A 25993-nucleotide genomic window follows, 5' to 3' on the forward strand; every position below is an offset into this window, starting at 1 on the left:
AGTTTTATCATAATTGGCATTTTTCTGAACTAAACTAATGAATGGATGTCAACCTTCTTCCAACACTGAAAGTAATTGGATGAAAGGGATGTCTGCTGATGAGTTTGAAATAATCACATCTGATGAATATCTTGTATGATAAACCTAGAGGGAAAAAGTTCTTCCCCTATGTATATTTGCTGTAATTTCCAATCTGCATGATGATTAGTGTCTCCTCAGTAGACTGAATAATTGCATATGTCAGTGAAATAGAAAAAGGTTTATTTTTCTTATGCGGTGCTTTTTATTTACTTTTATTTCTTTTGCACTGTATGTTCTGCAGGCACCAGATAGGTTTGTTGCTGCAGCTGTCCGGAATCCTGTGTGTAATCTCTCATTAATGGTTGGCACAACAGATATTCCTGATTGGTGTTATGTGGAGGCATATGGAAAGAATGGGAAAAATGTTTACACTGAAGCACCTTCAATAGAAGATATCACCATGTTTTATCAGTGTTCACCAATTAGACATATTTCAAAGGTAGGTCGAGGAATGTTTAAAGTTTATTTTGACAACAGATTTAATTACATATTGTACATAGTGGATATTGATATTTGTATTAAGTTAAAACGTTGCTTCTCGTGAGTTTTGTTGTATCTAATTCAATTAATTAGTGTAGTGGAGTGAGACATCCATAGGAGCTTGTGCAGGGTGTTGTAGCATCTTTCCAGTAGCAGTTAGTGAATCAGGGAGTCAGTGCTTCGTTCAGGTGAGAGCCTGCAAACTTGGGCCTCAAAGCGTCCATCTAGTAGCAGCTGGTAAACAAGGTGTTGATGCAACCATTAGGGTGTAACCTGTAAACCAAGGGGTTGGAGCCTCCCTCAATTGTAGCTGAAACTGATGGAAGTTGGAGCTTCCTATTGATGTACATTTTATTGAAGACAAATATTAAGAAAAGTTTAGTGGTTTTTGTCCCAAAGGGGTTTCCACCTAAAATCTATGTCTATTGTCTTTACTGTGCATTGTTGAATGGTGTTTTGATGAATGTTTATATTTATGTGATGCTAATAACAATTAATGCTATATGAACTTAAAAATATACTAGTTGATAAGAAATACTGATTCACCCCTCTCAGTACTTCCAACATTTAAACCACAAGGGAAGCTTCCCTATAAAGATCACCAAAAGGATATTTGATAAGAATGGTTCAAGGTGATGGATGAGGTCTAATGATTGGGATGGTGTATCAGAAAAGCCTGGAGGGGTAAGATAAGCTGCACCAAAGTTCAAGCACTCTATCCTTAGATCACTTACATAAATTAGAAGGTTGTTATAAGTTAAAGTTTTACAAACTTTCAATAATATGGTATGCAATGTCATATAACAATCAAAAGAAGTAGTCTTATAATGGTAAATCAACAAAGGCTCAAGACTATCAATTAGGTATGCAGGATTTAGGGTTTGCAATGGAGTTTTTATCAATTTTTTTTGTAAGCTTTGTTGGAGTTTCTAAGTTTGCTCAGTTTAGAAACCCTTCATGCACTTTTTCTGATCTATTCCCACCTACTTGTTTTTTTCTTTAACAAGTTATTTACAAAGTAAATACTGAAAATAAACACCAGTGCATGCTCAACATATTACAGATTAGAAACAAGAACAAACAAACCACATGACACCATTATTTTTGGACCAATGTCCCCGGAAAAACCCAATGTGGGAAAACTGGTTCAACTATATGAAGGTTTTTTTATTAAGCAATATCAGAGTACAATCTACGTGTCGAAACTAGCCTACCCAATAGAGAATTTCCTTAGCAGCTATACCTCACAGTTTGAGAGAAATCTCCTTGCTGAAACCACGGAAAACCCTTCCGGCAACTTCTCAGCACAAAACTACTCTGCAACCCTAGCATCTGCCCAAACTGGACTGTGTCAGCCCCTCTCTGTCAGCCCCAAGAGGCCTCGCGTCAGCTCTGAGAGCCTCTGCGTCAGTTGCGTTGGCCCCTCTGGTGCTCTGCGCAGCACTTGGCTGCCTCTGCATGAGCCCTTGTTGGCTCTGCGTCACCCTCCTTGGCTGCTGCGCTGCTCTCCCGATCACTGATTCTATCTCTCTTAGCAAACTCCGCTCTAGAGAATAAAACGATTGATCATCTGGTGTGCTCTCCAAGTGACCCTCTACTTTCCTCTTGTACTTTTCCTGCTGATATCTCAACGGCCGAGATTAAGTCCTTAATCAACATCTAGGATTAGATCTGGCTTGATCCATGTCTTTTGGACCATTCTAACACAGATTTATATTAATACACATTAATATTTTATTTTCTCTAAGTTTAGACTTAGGGACTCCATTAAAAATATTAATTATTTTAATATCTCCTGATATGTTTAGAATCTGCCCAAACCCTTTCTGGCTATTGGAGATCTCATGTGCCCCAACCTCTCCACCAAATTTCGTGGCTAGAGTACATCCGATGCTATCCCAAATCAACACTCCCTCTTAGCGAGGACTGTGCTCTAGCAATACTCCTCACTGAGTATTACTCTGATCATCTGACATCGGTACCTGTGCTGATGCTGGGCCTTCCTGCCCAACATCCTCTACACTGCTGCCTCCTGTACTGTTGCCCATGGTTCTTCCATTGCCACTGCTGCATCTGTACAATAGCTCCCTCTGCATCCATGCTGCTGCTGGTCCTTCCTCGCAGCATTGCATCTGCACTGCAACTCCCTTTGCATCTGTGCTATTGCTGGTCCTTTCTCCCAGCACTGCATCTACACTGCACCTCCTCTCATCATGTTGCATTGTGCTGCCCACTGTTGCACTGCAACTCAGTTACTGAGAAGTAAGTAACTGATCTCCCAACTGACCTCTCTGTTGGGCTAGAAACACCCACTGAAGTTGAATCTCCCTCTGTCGCTGACAAGTGCACCCTCTCTTTGACCTTTGCGCTGCTGCAACAACTCTCTGCATCTTGCACCATTGCACACCTCTCTGTGCCTTCCTGCATTGGTGCAACACTCCTGTGCCTCTCGCATTGCTGTAGCCTGCTAGCTCTGCCCTGTATTGGGACTCCTGTACTGTAGCTCTCTTTGTCGCTCCATCTGCATCCGTCTCTACCCACTCAGCCAGTCCCGCTACTCCTCGTCGGGGCTTTCGTGGCAAGGTCTAATCTAAGAGGCTGGGTACCTCAAGGATCCTGCCCCTCATCGCCTGTAGTCCACTTGACTACAGCTCGATGTGTCCCCACTTCTGCTCAAGTGGTGCGTGTGCACTCATGGCACAGTCATCGTTTGTCAAAACTTCCTTTTCTGCCCGTGTTGGCGCTGCCTTAGTCTCGGAAGACTCTCCCTTACTCTTCTTCCTTGGGCATTGGGTCACATAATGACCCATCTCTCCATAGTGGAAGCACTTGATGTTGGAGAGATGTTTCTTCTTCCGCTTCTCCTGCTTTCCCTCAGATGCTAGGGCCACATCCTCCTCCTCCTGCTGAACTTTGATCCCTTTGCTGCTGCTACCTGTCTTTGACTGCTGTCTGATCTCTTCCTGGCGAAGAGCTGTCCACATCTCATCCCAAGGTAGGAGAGTTCCTCTGCCCAGGATACTCTGGACAAACACTTCCCAATCTTCTGAGACAGCATTCAGGGCTGTCCTCACCATAAGCTCCTGATCCGGTGTTGCTCCTATAATAGTCAACTGGTCTCGAATCTCATTCAGTCCTCTGAGGAAGGTGTCAATCGATTGACCCTTCTTCATCTGATACGACCTCATCTGGTTCTCGAGCACCATATCTCTCTGCATAGAAGTATGCTGGTACAGGTCCTTGAGAGCCTCCCACATCTCAACTACCGTTTCCTTCTCAGCTATATGTGGTACCACATGATCCTTGACCCCGTCAAGGATAATGCACTTGGCCCTCGCCATCGCCTCTTCGTACTTGTCATTATCATTTGGGTCAACTGGGATAGCTATCGTCTTCAAGGTGAAGTTCTTGACACGATTCCTATCAAGCACTGATAAGATTCTGGCCTTCTAGACTACGAAGTTCGATGCTCCATCCAGTCTATCCTGGTCCCTTACCTCGTGTAGTGCCATGACGCTCCTCTACTTCCCTCCTGGAAGTTCTCTGTTCGACTCCTCTGAGTCTCTACTTCCCGTCTGGAAGTTCTCTTCTGGACTCCCTCTGAGTCCTTATTTCCCTCCTGGAAATCCTTCTGCCGCTTGTCGAGATGCCACCTACTCTGATCGTCTTATGCAACTGCACTGCTGATCCAGGTTCCTTGGCTAGAACCCTCGGTAACAACTCCTCTGGCCCTGGTTTGTCAGGTACTTTTCAGACTACAGTACCTCACCAACTCCACTCTGCAATATTTCTGCAGCCTTCTAGACTCCAGCAACTGCCTCTCTGTGAACTGCATCAGCCCATCTCTGCCTCACGCTGGCTCTGCGTCACCCCAGACGGGTCTGCATCAGCCCTGGGATGCCCTGCGTCAGCCCTTTGGCCCTCTGCGTTAGCAATGTTGGCCTCTTTGAGGCTATGTGCAGCTCCTGGCTTCTTCTGCGTGGCTCTGGTTGGCTTTGCGTCACACTTCTTGGCTTCTGCGCTGCTAGAAACAACTTCTGTCACCTTGGGACAACTGTTTTCTACTGCTATTGCTCTGCTCGGATGATGTCTTTTGGTCCTCTTGTGATCTGCAATCATGCTCTAATACCATGTTGAAGTTTCTAAGTTTACTCAGTTTAGAAACCCTTCATGCACTCTTTCTGATTTATTCCTACATGCTTGCTATTTTTCTTTAACAAGTTATTTACAAAGTAAACACTGAAAATAAACACCAGTGCATGCTCAACATATTACAGATCAGCAACTAAAAGAAACAAGAACAAACACACCACATGACACCATTATTTTTTGGACCAATGTCCCCGGAAAAACCTAATGTGGGAAAACTAGGGCAACTATTTGAGGGTTTTTTTATTAAGCAATATCAGAGTACAATCTGGGTGCCGAAACTGGCCTACCCAACAGAGAATTTCCTTAGTAGCTATACTTCACAGTTTGAGAGAAATCTCTTGGCTGAAACCTCGGAAAACCCTTCCGGTAGCTTCGTAGCACAAAACTGGTCCGCAACCCCAATGTCTACCCAAACTGGATTGCGTTAGCCCCTCTCTGTCTCATGCTAGCCCTGCGTAAGCCTTTCTAGGCCTGCGTCAGCCCCAGGAGGCCCTGCGTCAGCTCTGGGAGCCTCTGCGTCAGCTGCTTGGCCCCTCTGGTGCTCTGCGTAGCACTTGGCTGCCTCTGCGTGGCCCTGCGTGAGCCCTTGCTGGCTCTGCGTCACCCTCCTTAGCTGCTGGGTTGCTCTCCTGGCACAATCTCTACCTTCTCTGTTTCTCTGTACTCAATGCCCCTCAGCTGCTCTCTCGATCATTGATTTTATCTCTCTTAGCAAGCCCCACTCTAGAGAATAGAATGACTGATCATTTGGCGTGCTCTCCAAGTGACCCTCAAGTCCCCTCTTATACTTTTCCTATTGACATCTCAACTGCCGAGATTAAGTCCTTAATCAACAACTAAGATTAGATCTGGCTTGATCCATGTCTTTTAGACCATTCTAACACAGATTCGTATTAATACACATTAATATTTTATTTTCCCTAAGTTTAGACTTAGGGACTCCTTTAAAAATATTAATTATTTTAATATCTCCTGATCTGTTTAGAATCTGCCCAAACCCTTTCTGGGTATTGGAGATCTCATGTGCCCCAACCTCTTCACCAAATTTCGTGGCTAGAGCACATTCGATGCTACCCCAAATCAACAAGCTTGGCAGGACTACATCTTCAACATGTCCAATATATCACCCCAATCGGGGCGGAGAATTGAACCAGTGACTTCACATCAAGAAGTGCCTTAATAGAGCACCCAATTACCATCTAGCCAAGACCCCGTGGACAATGGAGTTTTTATCATTGAAGCATGCATATAACAACAAATAGCTGATGATGTCAGGCCCTAGAAACAAGGTTTAACATGCAATAAATGCTACATTTTTCTTTTAGACAATTATGTAATGCAATTCCTACTTAAAGAGCAAAGACACATCAAATAAAATTACCTTTTTAGTGATATTTCATAGAAACCCTAACCTTAGATATCTAGAATTTCAGAGAGAGGAGAGAAAAATTTAGTAAAATTAGAATATTTGATCACCACCACCTAGACTAGTGCCTTGATCTAAATGGGCAATGGAGTCATCTAGGGAAAATTCAATGAGGATGTCCTTGTTGAAGAGGGTGACATGGCAAGGGCATCTACTTACAAACCCTAGCAGCTTCCTTTTTAGGGAAAATTTAGGGTTGAGATATGCACAACTCGGAGTTATCTTAAGGATTTAAGGAAAACAATTTTGCATACCATAAAGGAGCAAGATTTCTAGATAAATTTAGCAATTTTAACCATGGCACATGTAGAAACCCTACTTCAAACAATATAACATGCAAAATAGAGAAAATATGCAATAAATCAACAAAATTTTCACAAGAATCTTTTCAATCAATCCCAAGAAACCAACTTATGAAAAATTCTACCTCTAAGAGCAATTTGTACCATAGAACTACATGCATCCAAGTAGAATAGACAAGGAGCTAATGCACACTTCCAAAGAGAGGGAAGTGTGATGCATGAATGATCGTTAAAGTGAAATGAGACCTCTCTCTATTTATATGAGGGAAAACAAGTTTCATTTTTATAATTTTACATGCAAACCCCCTAAAAAGTTTACTTGAGCATTCAACAAGCTCATAAGGTCCCAAGTCAACCTTAAAATGATTCAAAAACATAACAAAATGCGAAAAATAGCCCACACATGTTAGAAATAAAGGTCTCCAACATGACGCTGTCCTCCTGAAATGATCAAGATCCATTAAGAAAGCGATGAATAGGTCTATGAGTACTCCTCACTCCAAGAAATCCTTAAAATGCACGGGTACATCTCCAAAAAGTGCCTCAACCATGATGTCATCCACAAAGAGGCTTACGTCACTTTTTCAGGGCTTGTGGAGGTGATATTGCATCATGCAAGGTAAGCTTCAAGGTCCAAGTAGAATGTGAAATCCCTCACAAGTGAAATCATCCTCATATGGGCTTCATAACAAGCAATGTCCATCAAACAAGGCCGAGGCCATCTCAAGATGTCCTGGGTCCATCTGGGCACTTCATCAAGTAATCCAATGTGCAAACTCTATGGCTCATTATTTCAAAATCTAGGGATACATGAAGGGATCTAGTACCATGTGGAATCATCTCAAAGCCCAACGCTTTTCTCTGGAGGGGCAACTTTGAAGCGTCAAGGTCATCTCTTCCCTCAGACTAGGGAAAAATGTCCTTTGGAGTGGTGTTGAACTGGGTTTGGCCCATCCCTCAAGGGATTTTTGTTGTTGTGAGAACACCACCTAACATAAACCTCTCAAGATCAAGTGAGATCAATAATCATTAGGAACAAAAACCATTAGAGCATCATAGTGGACCATATCTAATGACAAGGGCACAAGAATACTTTACATAAAACTCACCTTCAAATGTATAACTAGATTAGGACCTATAAATAGTTTACCTCACTTACATTAGGGATAATTAGGTCAACAACTCTATTAGTTGTTTCCAACCCCCAAGGGATGTGAAAATTCTATCACTGCAACATCTGATTTACTTTGCCTACTTATTTTCAATAAGTTATTTATGAAATTCCTTCAATAAACATTACAATAAATTTTGCTGCAGATATCACACCACAAACACATGCGCAAGAATCAACACATTGACACAGATATTTTGGACAACAGTCCCCGGAAAAACCCAATGTGGGAAAACTAGTGCAACAAGGGAGGATTTTATTATTCAACAATTCTTTAGTACAACCAAGTGCCAAATTGGCTTACCGAACAGAGAGAAAAATTCTCCAGCACTTCTCCTAGTCCCATCGTTAGCCTGATTGACTTCTGCGTAGCTCCCAAACACTCTGTGTCAACCCTGGGCCTCTCTGCGTCACCCGTGCAGGCCCTCTAGTGACTGCACAGTCTCGTGTTGCCTCAACGTTTGCCTGAAAGGCCTTGCGTCTGCCACTCCTGCCTTTGTGCCAGTCTTATGTTGCTGATCCTAACTCTCTGCTCCGTACTTGCTGCTCTCCAGATCACTAGTTCGAATTTCTCAGCTAACCCTGCTCCAGAAATCGAACTCACTGGTCTCCTTTAGTGTGTTCTCTAACTGACCCTCAAGCTTGTTCTTATACTTTTCTCGTTAGTCCATCAACGACCGAGATTAAATCCCTAATCAACGATTAAAATTAGATTTGGCTTGATCCATGACTTTTGGACCATTTTAACTCAGTTTTATATTAATTCACATTAATATTCTATTTTCCCCAAGTTTAGACTTAGGGACTGCATTAAAAATTTTAATTATTTTAATATCTTCCAAACTGGTTAGATTCTGCCCAAACCATTTCTGGGTCTTGGAGATCTCATGTGCTTTAGCCTCTCCACCAATTTTCATGGCTAGAGCACATCCGATGCTATCCCAAATCAACAAGGGGAGTGACGTGTCCTGGGTTAACCTATTAGTCATAAGTGTTTGTGAGAGTAATGGTCACCGAGTGGGAAAGACTTCAAGGTAGGTGCCATAGTTATGAGTCTAACGAATGGGGTCCAAAATCTTGAGTGTACTGATGTAAGGAGGGAAAAATCTTTGTTGCATGAGTTACCCCTTGCCTCAGTCGGCTTTCCCCAACTCTTTGGCATGCCTTTTACTCTAAGGATTTGTCTTTATTTGGTGCATATTAGGAGCCCAAGCTTGCTTTTATATTTTTCCAATACCCTTTTAAGATGTAGCAATTTCTCATTTATTAGGGTTCGGACTTTCAAGAGTTCCTTTCTTTGAGATGAATCATTAAATTCTTGAAGAACTAGGTGATGGTTAATGAACGGGTAGAGCTCAAGTTAGGATTTTGCCCATACGCTAAATATTGTCCTAGCCATCTTTTGCATTTTGCATTGTCTTCCATTGTGGCTTTATATGCTTTTAAATTTCTTTTAGCTGCATCAACCTCGAGGGCCAAGTTTCCAAACCTTGACTTAAAGATGTGGATAAAGGGTGCCAATCCCAATGACAAATGACCACCAACCCAAAGAATGGTGATGGATAATTGAGAGAGATGGAAAGTGGTAAGTATGGATTACCTTGGACACACTATATCAATCAATGTCTTCCCAGTAGTGCCATTCCTAAATCTTAAGGCCTCAGAGGAGTTCTCACTGGACTAGAGTCAAAGACTAACCTCCCAAGTGAAGTGTGGGAACAAGAATGCAATCGAGATTGCTCATTCATCCAATTTTCACCGTGATCCATATTAATATGCCCATAACATTAAATGAAAGCACATGGTTGTAAGAATGGTAATGCAGCTACCAACAGATGATTCACCTTCCTTAAAGAAAAAGTACCAGATGGGAGAAAGATTTGATTGGAGTAGTAGGTGCAGAATTCTTGTAATATTCCTACTTGGAAATACAGTCATAAACAAAGCAAATAAGAACATGCACACAAAAAATTGAAACACATAAGTGAACATCTAGAATACCACGAAAAATATCATCCAATTGAGCTATTTTATAAAATATAACAAATATTCCTACTTAGGAAATACAATGATAAACAAACAAAAATACACATGCAACACATAAAATCCAACATGCAATAAGTGACCCACAAATTTAGCCAAGAAATGCGCAGAACTGAGCCATTTTATTATATATATGCAAGTGGAAAGTACAAATCTGAATGGAGTGTGTGCACCTGGGCTTGCTAAAGCAAGCTTGACAACCCCAGGTGAGAAAGTATGTTGCCCAACTGCTAGGAAGTACTTCCCCTTCTATTTCTGCGCAGGCCCTAGAAAACTGCAACTGCTAGCTGGAAGGAAGATGTTGTTTGGACCCTCTAGAGTGCTCCAAAATTTCTGAGAAATTAGTCACAGGCATTATCCACCAGCTCAACAAAACCCAGAAATGTCTCATGAACCCAAGTGGTGGAAATGGCCCTGGAATAAACTGCACCCTCCTCTATCAATTTATGTTGCTGATTGTGGAGTGGAACTAGGAATTCTTCCCTCAGAAGTGCTAATTTTTTTTTGAAAAATTAATCTTGGCCACTCCTCAATAAACCCAGAAAAACCCAAAAAGGGTTGGGCCTAGTTCTAACCTTCCAAAATTTCCCCCCAATTAGAGTGAGCCCTTCCACCTACTGAAAATATGTACCACCCAGAAATCTGCTGTAAATGAAGCCCTGGATGTTGAGGAATGTTCCCCAAAATTCCCCTTATGCCTCCTGGAAAATCTTAGCTCAAATCCCTAGCCAATCCTCCCACAACGAAGTCTCTCCCCAAGGAACTGCACAGACCCAATGAGATTGGCTCTGCATGTGCACTGAAAGAAGAATTTCGGCTTGAGGAATAGCCACTAATTTAGGCCACCAAACTCCCACATAATGGCTGCAAAATACCATGGTAATGTGACCCTAAAAGCTCGATGTCAAAATGGTTCTGTAGCTCCCTCTCCCATGGTGTGTGTATTTCCCTTCTATGTCCAGAATGCCCCAAGAACAAGTCGATATCACCTGTAGAATTCTCCCGGATCAGATCGCAAGTGTAGCTATGGCTCCCTTAGGGTGGCATTTGGTGTCCATAGAAGAAGGAGTTGAGATTTCCCCTCACAAACCTTGTGTGCTGAACAAAACAATGTTGATTTGGCTCAACAACTCAAGAAAACAATAGTATAATTTTCAGATTGATAAAATCCCCTAAATGATGGTCCCTCCTCTTCTATTTATGCTTGTTTCCCTCTTTCTTTCCTTGTGGGCCCCATTCTCCACTGGCATGCCTTCCTTCTCCTTCTCTCTCCACAAGTGCATTTCCCCAAGGGAGCGTGTATTCTTTTGGTGTGTGCCCCCCACAACCCACCAATAATTCGATTTTTTTCCTCTCCTAAGTCAAAATACCCAAATTTGTGGCTAATTCCAAAATTGTCAAAAAGTGTAATATTTCCTAAGTGGCTTAGGAAAATTGGGGATATTACAGTCCTCTCCAAAAATTTCTTGTCCCCAAGCAATGCCTGAACAAGCCTCCCCATTATCTGATGGCCCAAATAATCACTGCCTAAGTCACCTGACACGGGGATTCGGGACACGTAGGATTCGGGATTCGTGGTGTCGGATTCGGGACACGCTGATCCCCCGGAACAGGACACGTTAGGACACATTATATATTATTTTATTAAAAAAAAATATATATATATATCTATATATATATATATATATATATATATATATATATAAATATTTAAATATATATATATATATATATATATATATATATTAAAAATTAGATATTAGCATATTTCTTACACAAATTTTAATTAATGATACAAATTTATTGATTTCAAAGTTCAAACATAGATCTTGATTCTTCATCTATAGCTATTAGCATGCATAGTACATACAAAATTCAAATAAATGTCAGTGGTACTAGTCACATAAACATAAATGATAAACACACTGACAACTGTAGTTTTCTCATTAAGTCATCAAATCAATAGCGGTTTAATGGATGGTTTTTTTTTTCAACACTACCATGGCAATGTTGTATCAGAAATACATGACAAAAACTTATAGCTTTCTTTAACCATTCTATTTGGATTTATGTACCCTTACTTTTGAGACGTTAAATTCCCACAGGATACAACCCTTGTAATATTCGACGACTTGGCCGAAGGGCCGCTGACGCCAGCTCTCTATCGTCAGAAATAATTTTTGTCTTAAAAGTGATTCGCCGCGTTTTGATTTATTGACGACTCGCTGACATATTTTATTTGCTTCCATTCCAAGAAACGAAAATATAAACCGACTTCAGCGGACTTCGGCCTGCGTTCCATAAACTTTATCTATAAATGGAATAAAGTAGAGTTACCTGCCTGAGGCTTTTTCCTCAACAATTAGTCTGCCAAAGAAGATCTGTAATTGGATACGGTTGGATTTTGAAAATATTTCAAAATCTTTTTGACTTCGGTCGTGTATCAAATTTTGAAAAGGTTAAGGACGGAAGAATTCTTCATTCTGCTCAATCGTCCATTTTCCTTCGTCCTTTGTTTTTTCTCCGTGTTGTGAATTTGTAACGAGATATTATTCCTTTGTCTCCTGCGCGTTTTCAATTTACAAATACGAGGGGACACGATTGGAAATTCGCGGCACGTTACTGGACACGACGTGTCACAAGAGGACACGACGTGCCCTGAAATCTTGACACGAATCCGCAGAGAATCGTGTCGGATTCGACCGATTCGCGATTCGTCAAGGGTTTTGGATGAATCCGGTTTCTTAGGTCACTGCAAATAATACCAGGGTCCCAAATGTGTTGTTGAGTTATCCCTATCCCACACATTATCTTGTCACAAAGGGATCCCTCAATACCAAGATCCCGAGCCACCCTGATCAGTGTGGAGCACCCCTTCCTCCACCCACTATCCAGCCAGGTGTACATACCAGAAAGTTAGAAACCCTTTGCGTTCTTTCAAGAAGTAGAGCATCATGATAACGCAGGGCTCTGTCCAACTCCCCAAGACGCTGCCCTATCGAGTAGTCCATCCCATGCACCCTAAGTGTAAACTCTTGAAAATACAACCCAATCCCTATGGGGATGTAGTCTAGCCCGCATGAGCTTCCCCAAATAGCATCCTGCTGACCAATTTGCCATGCTAATAAAGTACCCCACGCCATCAGCGACTCACTAAATCTCAATGGGGAATCTGAATGATCTTCCCCTGTAGTAGCCAACTCATCCCTAAAGATCGTTGAGTTGTCAAGTATTGTGATGCTCGAGTCCCTTGCTAGCCTCAAAAGGGTGCCACCATATTGTCGTTGCATCACTCTGGCTCTAATAGGCTACCCTTCATGCGTACACTGTATCGTCCTCTCTTAGAACCCGATGGTGAAACACTGATAAATGTGAAATACATCCTACCCAATCATCTCCATGACGCCAAGGCCTAACCATCCAAATATAACTCTGAACCTGTGCAACAATAGAGAAAGCCTTCCTCTCCATACGATGAAGGCCTCTGCGAACCCCCATGTGCCAACCCAAGAGTGAACTAGATCACGCTTTACCATGACTCTGCTCATCATGAGACAGAGTGATCTATCAACCAACTGAATCCTTGCATCCCATAGTCGGACCTGTTGTGGCATAACTATGACAACCGTTGGAATCCATATGTGTCTCATCTCTAGTCCCTGCACGCAATCATTAGATAGGCTCCATATATCATGAACTAATCTAATGCATGCTAAACTGCCTTGTGCCTGCCACTGTGTAGTACTGATGACTGTTGGAAGCCACATGTGCCAAATAGCTACCCCCTGAATGCAACCAATAGATGGGTATTTGATACTCGCAATCGACTCTGTGTATGCGGGTCCCTCCTGCTCCTGCCAACCATCACCACTGGGTCTGCCATCCACCCTCTCGATAATGTGGCAATACAATGTCTGGAGCCCGGACACATACTGGAAAACTGCCTCAACCGTACATGGTATCCTCTGCCCATGCATGGTCCTGACATACCCTGTGGAAAGAGTAACACATGTCTCCCTCGTGACCAGCTCCCCAGGTGTAGGCTCAGTGATGAATAATATGCCACCCCTGCAAATGATCACCTCATCCCGCAACCTATGGCTATCAAATCGTGCACTGACCTAATGCCATCGCTAAGAAGTCTCTCCCCTAGTGCGCTGCGTGACATCCAAATATCTCAGGTGAGGTCCCCGTCCCCCGCTGCCCATGCCTAGAGTGTCAAAGGACAATGGCCAAATCGATGGCGCCCGTGAGTGATGTAGAAGAGGATCAGGCATGTGAGTCCCCATGGATACTATCAAGTATCGCTCATCCGTGTCCTTGTCGTTCTTGGGTGAACTACACCCAAAGGTATGCTCGGTGTCTCTGTCTAGGAGTCCCCCTGGAGCTAAGTTGTAGGAAACATTGGAGAAGGGTTCGTTTCCGGTCGAAAACAAAATGGAAACGAGGAAACTCATATTGTACAACTTGGAAACTCGTTTTCGACCGTACTAGCCCATTTCTCGAGGAAACATGGCCAGTATGGCCGGAAACGCATTTCTAGGCCGTACGGTGGAGTTTCCTCTTCTAACTTGACTTTTTCTTGTATTTTTATTTTTTATTTTTTTGCTTCTAATTTTTTATTGGGTGACTAAAATATCTTCTAGATGCTTCTAGATGCTTCTCAAGTTATATAAAAGAGGATTTTTTTGAGTGGGGCAGCGTAATGTTCAAGCCGATGGCCCTAGTGTTGATATGCAACTCATGGTAATGTTAAATTCTTAAAGTAAAAGTGACATTCTTCTTTATTTTTCATTTTCATCTTTTTACTTAAATTTTTAACATTACCATGAAATGACTCAGGATGTTTGAGAGTGGTTTCGCCCTCATTGGATTTCATATGGAAAAAGTAGAATTTTAGATCTCACTCAAAATCCAGCAGATATATCTGTTTTTCAGGATTGGGGGGATTGCAATGTTTCCATTGGATTTTGTCATGTACTAGGGCATGGAACTTGTATTTAATCAAGAGAACCAAGCCCTTTATGTAGGGGAGACTCCCAATAATCAAGAGCACGTAGGGTACTAGGGTATGAAACTTGTATTTAATCAAGAACACTAAGGTCGTTCGATTATGTAGGGAGAGACTCCCAATCAAGCACGAGACAAGAAATTAGAAATTTCTCGTGGCTGATTTTGGATATTGCTATTTTCATTATGTGATCATTCATGAGTAAATGTGATGTAAATTTAGAGACTTATAGTTTATGCAATGACAATTGACAAATTAATCATAATGTAATAAATTAGAATGTATCATATATGCTTTATGATTGCACATATATCTTAAATGTCCTAATATATATATATATATATATATATATATATATATTGCGTTTCTTCGTTTCCAAAATTTGGGGGGGTCACGTTTTGTACCTGTGCCCGTTTTGGAAACTTGTACCCGTTTCCCCGTTTCGTGCAACTTAGCCCTGGAGCCAACACTCCAAGACCCCACAACGCAGCACCATATGCCGCTGCATACCACCGAGCATCCCTGTACTCCTCGACATGCTACTGTACACCCAATCTACCCTTGTACACCATTGGATATCCCCTGCTAATGTTGTCCCATCTTGTATCATCTCGTGTCCTACCCGTGTCACCATACCTGACACTCCCCGCAGGTACTCAATGCGACACAAGCTACTCCCACTATTCCAAAGTGTAAACCGACATGCTACGACACACCACCATGCATCTGCATGCTCCTCTGTAGGCCACTGCTCCTCGCTGCATCTCCCTGCGCACCATTGGATGTTATGGCCTAAAATTAGGTCTATATGCATCAGTCCCCATCCCTTTACATAACACTAGGCGCTACAAGATAACTCTGTGGAGTCTTGTTTATCACTGCTCACTGTCATACCACCTTGTAACGTATGGTATCCTGCATGTGCCAAAGTATCCACCACTCTGCTAGTAAACCGTCCATGATGTCGGCTACATCTCCACATCTGCCCTAAAAGACCTGAGTGACTTGACTCCTCACATGCCAATGGGAATGACACTACTGTGCCTATCCTCAGTGGCTCCGGTGTCCAATATACCAATGAGAGGGCACTGTCTCCATGTAATGCCCTGTCTGGTGGCCTGTCGATGCCACCTCCTCCTACGAGCTCTTGCCAGAGTAAGCTAATCACCTTGTAACTCCACGCACAGTCAATATGGCAAAACAACTCATGAAATCTGTCTAATCCCCTGTCAAACCATCTTGTCACTAGTGTTGACCAGGGCTCTGATGGAGATCTAAAAATGTGTGTGCACCCAAACATTGGATCCATCACGTAGCTACTACCATCACCTACCAACTCTATGATGTGATGGGAAATCCCACCTGGATCCCAATAACAGTCTAGCCCTCGAGTCCCTCTGGTAATCCTTGGCCTCTGCTGAACTGTGGCCATGGATGTATGCAACTGCCTAGTCTACTCCATCGGGTACCAGCTCAATACCTCTCGCCATCCAATCCTAAAGGAGGGATCGAATGTACAATCCCATATGGAAGGAACAAGCTCTCCAAGCTGATGCGGCGTCATACTCAGCTCATGTCGTTCAGTCCTGCTAACCTAACCATCCCCTCGGGTATGTCTAGACAACTCTGCCTCCATCAACCCAAATGGGTAAGGGTGCGCTAATGACGTATAGATCCCATCAGTGTGCCTCTAAAGCGAACTATGCTGAAATCCTAAGGTGTGGTCTCTATGCTGCCCCTCATCAATGGCTAGCCCAAAGGATGGTTGCACATCCTCCTCCATCATGGACTCAACACGAGCCTCCGACCGCTCCTCCATAAACAACCCAGCATGCAAGACATGCTCACCAGTCAGCTATAGGTGACTATCGTCCCACAACTTTGTCATAGATCTCGATGCCTCTGTACCTATTGGCAACTCATCAATAGTGGAGATGTCTCCCGACACCTCATCAACCTATGGTGCGCTATTATCACCTGAGAACTCGGTCACAACCTGGGATACCTCATTAATGGATACCTCAACAAATAATGGCATCTCATGAACGGGTGTATGCTCAACTGTCTCCTTGCCAACCATGGCCCCTTGAACTACTCTATCATCTTCTTCCTTAATCCTCCTCATCATCCCTGCATAATTCCACTGAATCCCCACTGATTTGTGAGACCTCTTAGTTCACAGAACTCCCAAAAGGAGAGGGACGCCTGAATACCATGTCCCAATGATTGGTATGCCCTCCAATTTACTTCCAATAACTCCACATCAGTTGCAATCATGTCTTTCCATCTTGATGCATTACCCATACTTTTGGGCATAGTGGACTTGCTGTATAATTGAGAATGGGCCTGAGTCCCAATTGCAGAATGAATCAACTGCTCCACCACATCAATCATCATTTGTTGCATCATAATCACCTCATTCAAGGTTACTGCCATGTTGTTTGATTCTAATCTTTCTTTGGATCCCATGATTTCTTAGCTTTTTGTTCTGGTCTTGTCGTAGAATGAAGGGTTTCCCACAGGTTGAGCCAAGATTATGGCTTTGATACTGTTGTAAGATTCCTACTTAGGAAATACAATGATAAACAAAAAAAAATACACATGCAACACATAAAATCCAACATGCAGTAAGTGACCCACAAATTTAGCCAAGAAATGCGCATAACTGAGCCATTTTATTATATATATGCAAGTGGAAAGTACAAATCTGAATGGAGTATGTGCTCTTGGGCTTGCTAAAGCAAGCTTGACAACACCAAGTGAGAAAGTATGCTGCCCAAATGCTAGGAAGTACTTCCCCTTCTATTTCTGCGCTGGCCCTCGAAACTGCAACTGCTAGCTGGAAGGAAGATGTTGTTTGGACCCTTTAGAGTGCTTGAAAATTTCTGAGAAATTAGCCACAGGTGCTACTCCACCAGCTCAACAAAATCCATAAATGTCTCACAAACCCAAGTGGTGGAAATGACCCTGGAATAAAGTGCGCAGTCCTTTATCAATTTATGTTGCTGGCTGCTAAGTGGAACTACGAATTCTGCCCTCAGAAGCGCTCAGAAAATTCTGCAAAATTAATATTGGCCTCTCAATAAACCCAGAAAAACCCATAAAGGGTTGGGCCTAGTTGCAACCTTCCAAATTTGCCCCCAATTAGAGTAAGCCCCTCCACTTGCTGGAAAATGTGTACCACCCAGAAATCTGTTGCACATGAATCCCCAAATGCTGAGGAATGTTCCCCAAAATTCCCCTTATGCCTCATGGAAAATCTCTGCTCAAATCCCCAGCCAATCCTCCCACAACTAAGTCTCCCCCCAAGGAACTGCGCAGGCCAAATGAGACTGCCTCTACATGTGCACTGGAAAAAGAATTTCGGCCTGAGGAATAGCCACTGATTCAACCCACCAAACTCCCACAAAATGGTTGCAAAATACCAAAGTAATGTGACCCTAAAAGCTCGGTGCCAAAACGGTTTTGTAGCTTCCTCTCCCAAGGTGTGTGTATTTCCCTTCTACATTCAGAATACACCAAGAACAATTCGATATCGCCTATATAATTCTCCCGGATTAGTTCACAAGTGTAGCTATGGCTCCCCTAGGTTAGCACTCGGAGTACATTGAAGGAGTTGAGATTTCCCCTCAAAAGCCTCGTGTGCTGAACAACACAATGTTGACTTTGCTCAACAGCTTAAGCAAACAATAATATAATGTTCAGATTGATAAAAGCCCCCAAATGATGGTCCCTCCTCTTCTGTTTATGCTTATTGCCCTCTTTCTTTCTTCGTGGGCCCCACTCTCCACTAGCATGCCTTCCTTCTCCTCCTTTCTCTCTCCACAAGTGTGTTTCCCTAAGGGAGTGTGTATTCCTTTGGTGTGTGCCCCTCACAACCCACCAAGAATTTGATTTTTTTCCTCTCCTAAGTCAAAATACCCAAAATTGTGGCTAATTCTAAAATTGTCAAAAAGTGTAATAGGATATTACAACAGTGCAAAGGGGTTTTGGTGTGAGTGCACTTGGTTTTGCCCAAAAAGGCAAGCTAAACAAGCCCTAGGTGAGAAAATCCATTGCCCAAGTGTTGGAATGTGTGCTTCAGCTGTGCCGTGCGCTGCTGCCCTAGAAAAACTGTGTAGTCTGCTGCAAAAAATCTGATGTTTGACCCACTTCTGGTGCTTAGAACATTTTGGGAAATTAACTTCAGACTCCTCTCAAATAACCCACCAAAACCCAAAAAAGGTTTGGACTAGTTCAAACCCCCGAAATTGACCCCAATTTCAGCGTGCTCCTCAATTGGCTGGGAATTTTGGCCCACCTGGTAAATCATTGCTCCAACCGTCCAAAACAATGCAAAATACTAGGGCCCAATCCTCCGGATATCTCCTCGAGTCCCCAACTCGAATCAGCGCCAAGTGGTCACTTCCCTAGCTCCCACGTGTGCCCAGAAACTCCCTCTGCGCAAGCCCACACAGTCACCACGATGGTCACGCTGCTACAACAAGACTCCTCTATAATTTCGCTGACCTTTCCCCCAAAATCTCCAACAAATGATGGTGCAAGGTTCCCCTGGAAACCCCACCAAGATTTCTGCTCTTTGCTGGCCACTCCAAGCAAATCGTACTCCTCTCCTATGCCCGAAATGTTGCAAGAAAACCCCCACGAATTGCCTGAAGATGATGCTGATCAAGCTCACAAGGAAATCGACCTCCCTGCTTGGGCTGGCACTCGAAGTCCACTGAAGAAAGGAGTGAGAAACTTGCTTGAGAATCTCGGGTGCAGACTTGGCTCAATAGCTCAAGCGTGCTAGGTGCAAGTATTTGTCAAATTGTCAAATGTCCCAAACTGATGGCGACCTTTTCCTCTTGTGGGTAACACCATCGAACTCCTTTCCTTCCCAAGTAGCTTGAATTTCCTATGTGGAGCGTATTTCTCTCTTGGCGGCCCCAACATTCCACTAAGAGTTCAATTCTTGCCTTTTTTCCCTTGTGTGAGTGCCTTTATCAATAAAAAATTGAAGTGGGGTCCTTCAACCCACTTGTCCTAAGTTAGAACCCAAAATTTTCAAAATTGTCCAAATTTATTTCTCACTTAACAATAATTGCTAAGTGGGAATATCACAGTCTTCCTTACCTAAATGTTGCTTGTCCCCAAGCAACTACAAAGATGGGTGCTGGAGTACCTGCTCTCCCTCCCAAGTGGTATCCTCATTCGGAAAATTTCTCCAACTGACCAAGAATTATTTGATGACCCTATTCCGCAATCGTCTCTCACTGGTGTCCAAAATGGCCTCAGGCTCTAGGATCAAATGCCCCTTCATCATCCAAGGGTGGTAACTCTGTAGCTGCTTTCACTTGTTGCTCCAACATTTTTTTCAGGCAAGACACATGGAATATATTGTGGATTTTGCTCCTTGGAAGTAGCTCCAACTCATACTCTACCACTCCAACCCGCCTGGTGACCCGATATGGCCCATAAAAACGGGGCTTGAGCTTCTTGGCCCCCTTCTGTTTGAGCGTGGACTGCTTGTATGGTTGGGGCCTCGAGAAAACCAAATCCCCAACCTCAAATTGCCTCTGTACTCGACCCTTATCTGCGTACAACTTCCGTTGGTTTTGTGTAGTCTATAAGTTATCCTTGAGGGCCCGAAGGATATCCTTACTCTCCTGTATCCAATCCTTGGCCCCACAGGCCCTACTGTCTCCAAAAATCATGTCAACGAAAGTCAATGCATCATAACCGTACAAAGCTCGAAATGGAGGCATACCTATGGACATGTGGTACTTTGTTTTGTAACAATATTCACCCAAATGCAACCATCGAATCCATGCACACTGCTAGCCCATCACATAGTTGCATAGATAGCCCTCCATCCACTTGTTCACAATCTCTGTCTGCCCATCTGTTTGGGGGTGATAGCTAGTGCTCAGAGTAAGCTCAGTACCCACCAACTGGAATAACTCTTGCCAAAATCCTCCCATGAACTTGTTGTCCTAGTCACTAGCAATGGTCTTGGGAAGGCAATGAAGTCGAAACACATCCCTAAAAAATAGTTCAGCCACCTATGAAGCTGAAGACCCAACTGAGATAGCAAAGAAGTGGGCAAACTTGGTCAATCTGTCGACCACCACATAGATGCAGTCCTTGCCTTGGACTGCAGGCAACCCTGTGATAAAATCTATCGAAATACTCTCCCATTTCCCCTCAGGGATAGGAAGAGGCTGCAATAATCCAACAGGGTGTGTCTGCTCACCCTTTTTCCTTTGGCATGTGTCACACTCCCGAATGTGCCTCAAAACATCGCCCTTGAGGCCCTTCCATGAAAAACGCTCCTTGATAGCCTTGTATGTTTTGGTGAACCCCTAGTGTCCTACCAATGGTGAATCATGGGCAACCTACATAATCTTCTCCCTCAATTGGGAGTTGGGCACGAAATAAATCTAGTCCTTATAGTAGATCACCTCGTTCATCACTCTGTATCGGTCATCTGTAGTTGTACCATTAAGAACCTCACATGCATGTCAGTCCTTGGAATACTCCACTAATAACTGCACCCTCCAATCTCGTGCAAGGCTCATAAGTGAGATAGTAGTCGGCCTCCTAGACAATGCATCTGCTACCACGTTTTGCCGACCCTTGACATATTCAATGTCAAAATCGTACGCCTGGATCTTGCTCACCCACTTTTGCTGCCTCTCTTGCTACTAGTTTTGCTCTAGAAGGAATCTGAGGCTGTTGTGATCTATTTCCACCCGAAATCTGTTGCCCACCAGGTATTGTCTAAATTTGGCCAACACATGCATGATGGCTAGCATCTCTTTATCGTAAATAGTTTACAACCGCTCATTAGGGAGTAGCTTTTTGCTCTCAAAAGCTATCGGGTGTCCCCCTTGCATCAAGGCTGCTCCTATGCCCTCCCCTGATGCATCACATTCAAGCACAAAGGGTTGTGTGAAATCTAGAAGTGCCAACACCATACCACTGCTTATCACCTGTTTGAGGCGCTCAAAGGCCTCCTACGCCCCATCTGTCCACTCGAATGCACCTTTCTTGGTCAAATCAATGAGGGGTGCTGCTAACTCTAAAAGCCTATTCAAAAACTCCCTGTAGTAGGTGCAAATGCCCAAAAATCCCTGTAGCTTTGTCACGCACCTGGTGTGGGCCAGTCCAAAATAGCCTTGCCCTTCTCTTGGTGCACTCTTACCCCATCTGCTCCAATAATGTGCCCCAAATAGAGCATCTCTATGAGTCGAAACTCATAGTTGGACAACTTCGCGTAGAATTACTGTCCCTCCAAGATCTTGAGCACCTCCTCTAGATGTTACAAGTGCTTCTCCCATGGCCTGCTATAGATCAATATGTCATCAAAGAAAACAAGGACATAAAGCCTCAATTGTGCATGAAATACATGGTTCATGCACGATGTAATGTCCCTTCCTAAATTATTTTGGAACATAATTAATTCCCCAATTTTGAGAACAATTTTGGACACTGTGCGACCCACTCCATTTTGGTAAAGGACTTTGGAGTTAAAAGGAAGTCACATTATTTTGCTAGTGGAATGTGGGGGTCACCCACACAATGAAAAATGCACTTCACTTAGCCTATGGTTCGAAATGCTTAGGAGGGAATTCGATTTGCTTGGTCGAGCAGCCCACGTGGGAAGGAAGGCTCACGAAATTATAAAAGGAGGGAGCTCAACTTCATTCTCATCTTTTGGCATATCAAACTTAACTCAGTGGCTCGAGCTGCTTAGTCGTGTAACTTGCTGTTCAGCACAAGTTTTCCAAGCAGAGCACTGACCCTTCTTCAGGGGACTTCAAGTGCCACCCTAGAGAGGTTCTTTCACACCTATCCAGATGAGACTTACAATGATTTTTCCAGCATTGGCATCCAGATTTGCCAGGTAGTGCGTATTTATGGAGGACGCAGAAGAGGCTCTTGAGGGAGTCATTTCAGGGCTCTTTCGGGGAGCAATTGTCGAAGGAAATTAGGAGAAGGGAGCTCAAGTATTTTGCAGGTTTTCTTGGGGAGTTTGGGAGCTGGAGGAGACAACTATTTTCTAGAGTGAGTTTGTTGCTCTTAGGCTTGTGCAGAAGGGTGTCATTGGGCACACGTGTGAGTGGAGTTTGTTCATTGTGGCTGGAAGCCTGGAACTTGCTGGGAGAAATAAGGATAATATTTGTGGAGTGGATTGCAGCCTTTTTGGGGTGATTTTGGGGAGGTTTGCTGGTGCATTGACAGACATCATATTTCAACAACCAGTGGAGAGCATGGGGCCTTTGGGGGTCAATTTTCGGGGGTAGGGATTAGCCCAAACCCTTTCTGGGTTTTGGTGGGTTTATCTTGAGGAGCTTGGAGGTAATTTTGCAGAATTTTCTGAGCGCCAGAGGAAGGGTTTCCAACTATATCTTTGCAACAGACAGTGCATAATTGTTGGGGCAGCGTAGAGAAGTACTTGGGTAGTTGATAGCAACATCCAGGCTTCATATTTATTCACTTGGGCTTTGCTCCACTTGTCTTGAAGGCAAGCCCAGTTGCATTCCTTCCATATATTTGTACTCTTGCTCTAGTTTATAATAAAATGGCTCAATTGCTTCTACATTTTTGGTTTTTCATGGGTGCATGCCAAAGTTTGTAATTTTCTGTGGTGTAATTTTGTTGTTTGCTTTGCATATCATTGTTTTCCCTAATTAGGAACATTACAGTGGTATTAGAGCTCAGATCTTGGCTCAGTTGTGGGGGACTTTCCTATGAGTGAGGAGGACAGACAAAATATTACCTATAGGAGGCAAAGGTACCTGAGCAGGGAGAGGGAGCTAGAGATCACTCCAGACACTGAGGACCGTGGGAAGGCAGTGATAGTAAAGGATATGGGGGAGCCCAAGAGCAAGGAGGAGATGGCTTTTGACAGTCTCTTGAAGGCCCTGAATGATTTGGAAAAAGGGGCAAAAGGAGATGTTAGATCATATCAAAATGCAGAACCAGAAATGGAGCACTCACCGAGATTTTCTATTTGGAGAGACTTCTAGAACCTCTCAACAATATGACCACCCTTCATCTATTGCGCAACCACCATCCTCTAGTGGGCCAATTAGGACCATGCTGCCTTCTTTCCTACCCACGACACCAGGTGAACAAGGAGGAGTTGATGATCAGAAACCTATGAGAGAGTATTTCAGGGAGCGGAAGTCCATGAGAGAGGACTTCAAAGCAACACTATCTTTCAAGGATTATTGCCAGCTCTAGTAGAATGAGAAGGGAAGGAGCTATGGAGGCCAGGGCACGCAGAGCTACGAGTTGCAGCGCACCATTGGGAGGATGTAGTTCTCCACAGATAATGGCACTACCAAGTGCACAACTCGTGCTTGGGTAGAGAAGTTGGACACCTATTTCCATCTCAACAGGATGACGGAAGTGGAGGCCATTAAAATGGCCACTTTACATTTGGAGGGAGAGGCACACGACTGGTGGTTTCATGGCTTGTCCACTCTGGGGCATGCCAATGTGACTTCTTATGAGGATTTCACACGGAGATTAGTGGAGCATTTTGATCAGAGGGATCCAGAGGCTCACTTCAGGGAGTTGACCCAACTCAGGTAGACGGGACATCCAGAGCACTGTATTTCAGAGTTCCTAAGGGTCTCGGTCATGGTGCCAAATTTGTCGGATGCTAGGAGGGTGTACACATTTGTGGAGGGGTTGATGGAGCCACTACGTGGACTGGTGAAGTCATGCAGACCCACTACTCTATAGGAGGCTGTGACTTGTGCGAGGGACGTGCAGGGGGCCATCCCGAAGACCCGGGCACCTATTCCACCATGCACTCCCTACCTTCAGAAAGGGAGTGACACTAGACCATGACCAGCACAGAGAGCAACCCAAGTGCATGGGCAGCTGGATGATGAGACCAGGAGAGACCTCAGGAGGAGGAAGTTGTGCTTTACATGTCAGGAGCCATTGGCATCGGGCCATTGATGCATCGCTGGCAAGGCCCATTATATCGAGGTCTTCTCAGATAGTGATCAAGAGGATGAGGTGGAGTTGGAGTATGGTGGGGGAGACTAAGGGTTTGATAGAGAGGGGACCACCACCACTACCGCCACATGGGGGAGCATCTTTTGCACCATCTGGGGGAATCCTAGCCTCTTTGTGCGGGGTTCCCAAATTTTTGACCCTGAGGATCAGAGGCACAATGCAGGGGCAGCGTGTCTCAGTCTTAGTAGATAGTGGGGCCACCCACAATTTTATTGATGCTCAAATGGTCCAGAGGAGAGGCATCACCACTGTAGAGTTTGAGGGGTTTTCAGTTTTGGTACTAGAGGATAGGACTATGCAGTGCACTTGATATGTCCTCGCTTTGACTGTGACCATGGGGAACTATTTGATGACAGACCATTTCTTCGTGGTGGACGTACCAAACACCAATGTGGTGATGGGTGTCTAATGGTTGTATTCCTTGGCCAAGTTACCACCGACTGGAGGAAACTCGAGATGGAGTTTACCAGGTTGGATGGTAAGCTAGTAGTTCTTCGGGGCATGCATTCATATCCTCCACAGACAGTTTCGGCCCACAGGATGGAGGTCAATTTGAAGCATGGGGACATAGCATGGGCAATAGAGCTGAGGATTTCAGAGGCTGGGGGACAGACCAAGCCACCACATCCAGACATACAGGCTATACTCTACAGATATCTGGTAGTTTTTGGAGACTTACCACCAGGGCAGCCACCAGACAGGGGGTTTGAGCACACCATAGAGTTGGAGCCTAGTGTGCAGGCAGTCATCACCACACCTTATAGGCATCCCAAAGACTATAAGGATGAGATTGAGTGAGCCATCTGGGAGTTGTTGGCTTTGGGCCACATTAGGCCGAGTTCCAACCCCTTCGCTTCTTCTGTAGTGTTGGTGAAGAAGAAGGACAAAACCTTGTGCATGTGCATTGATTATAGGGTGCTCAACAGGAAGACGTTGAAGAATCGGTATCCCATACCACGTATTGATGAGCTGTTGGATGAGCTTAGAGGAGCTAAGTTCATCTCTAAGATAGATTTGCAGTCGGGGTATCATCAGATCCGGGTGAGGAATTAGGACATCCCGAAGACAACCTTCAGGTGTCGTTATGGGCATTTCGAGTTCTTGGTCATGCCTTTTGGGCTAACCAACGCCCCTACCACTTTTCATTCTTGTATGAACCATGTGTTTAGGGGGCAGTTGAGGAAATTTGTGTTGGTTTTCTTCAATGACATCTTGATCTACAACAGGACATGGGAGGAGCACTTGCAACACTAAGAGACAGTGTTAAGCATTTTAGAGGAGCAACAGTTTTACACCAAGTTGTCCAA

At 43.9% G+C, this 25993-nt stretch overlaps 1 protein-coding gene across 1 annotated transcript in view; it reads left to right on the forward strand.

The window, feature by feature from the left end:
• Positions 1-25993, forward strand: part of LOC149167821 (acylamino-acid-releasing enzyme 1-like) — a 275851-nt gene that overhangs the window by 213478 nt on the left and 36380 nt on the right. The window contains exon 15 of the mRNA XM_089430600.1: positions 323-520. Within this exon, the coding sequence (XP_089286726.1) occupies positions 323-520 (198 nt within the window). The remainder of the gene's footprint in view (positions 1-322; positions 521-25993) is intronic.

The sequence above is a fragment of the Pinus tabuliformis genome, chromosome 5_1 (assembly GCF_031772625.1).
Source record: "Pinus tabuliformis cultivar Carrire ecotype Pingquan chromosome 5_1, CPIR1, whole genome shotgun sequence".
In the NCBI taxonomy this organism is placed as follows: domain Eukaryota; kingdom Viridiplantae; phylum Streptophyta; class Pinopsida; order Pinales; family Pinaceae; genus Pinus; species Pinus tabuliformis.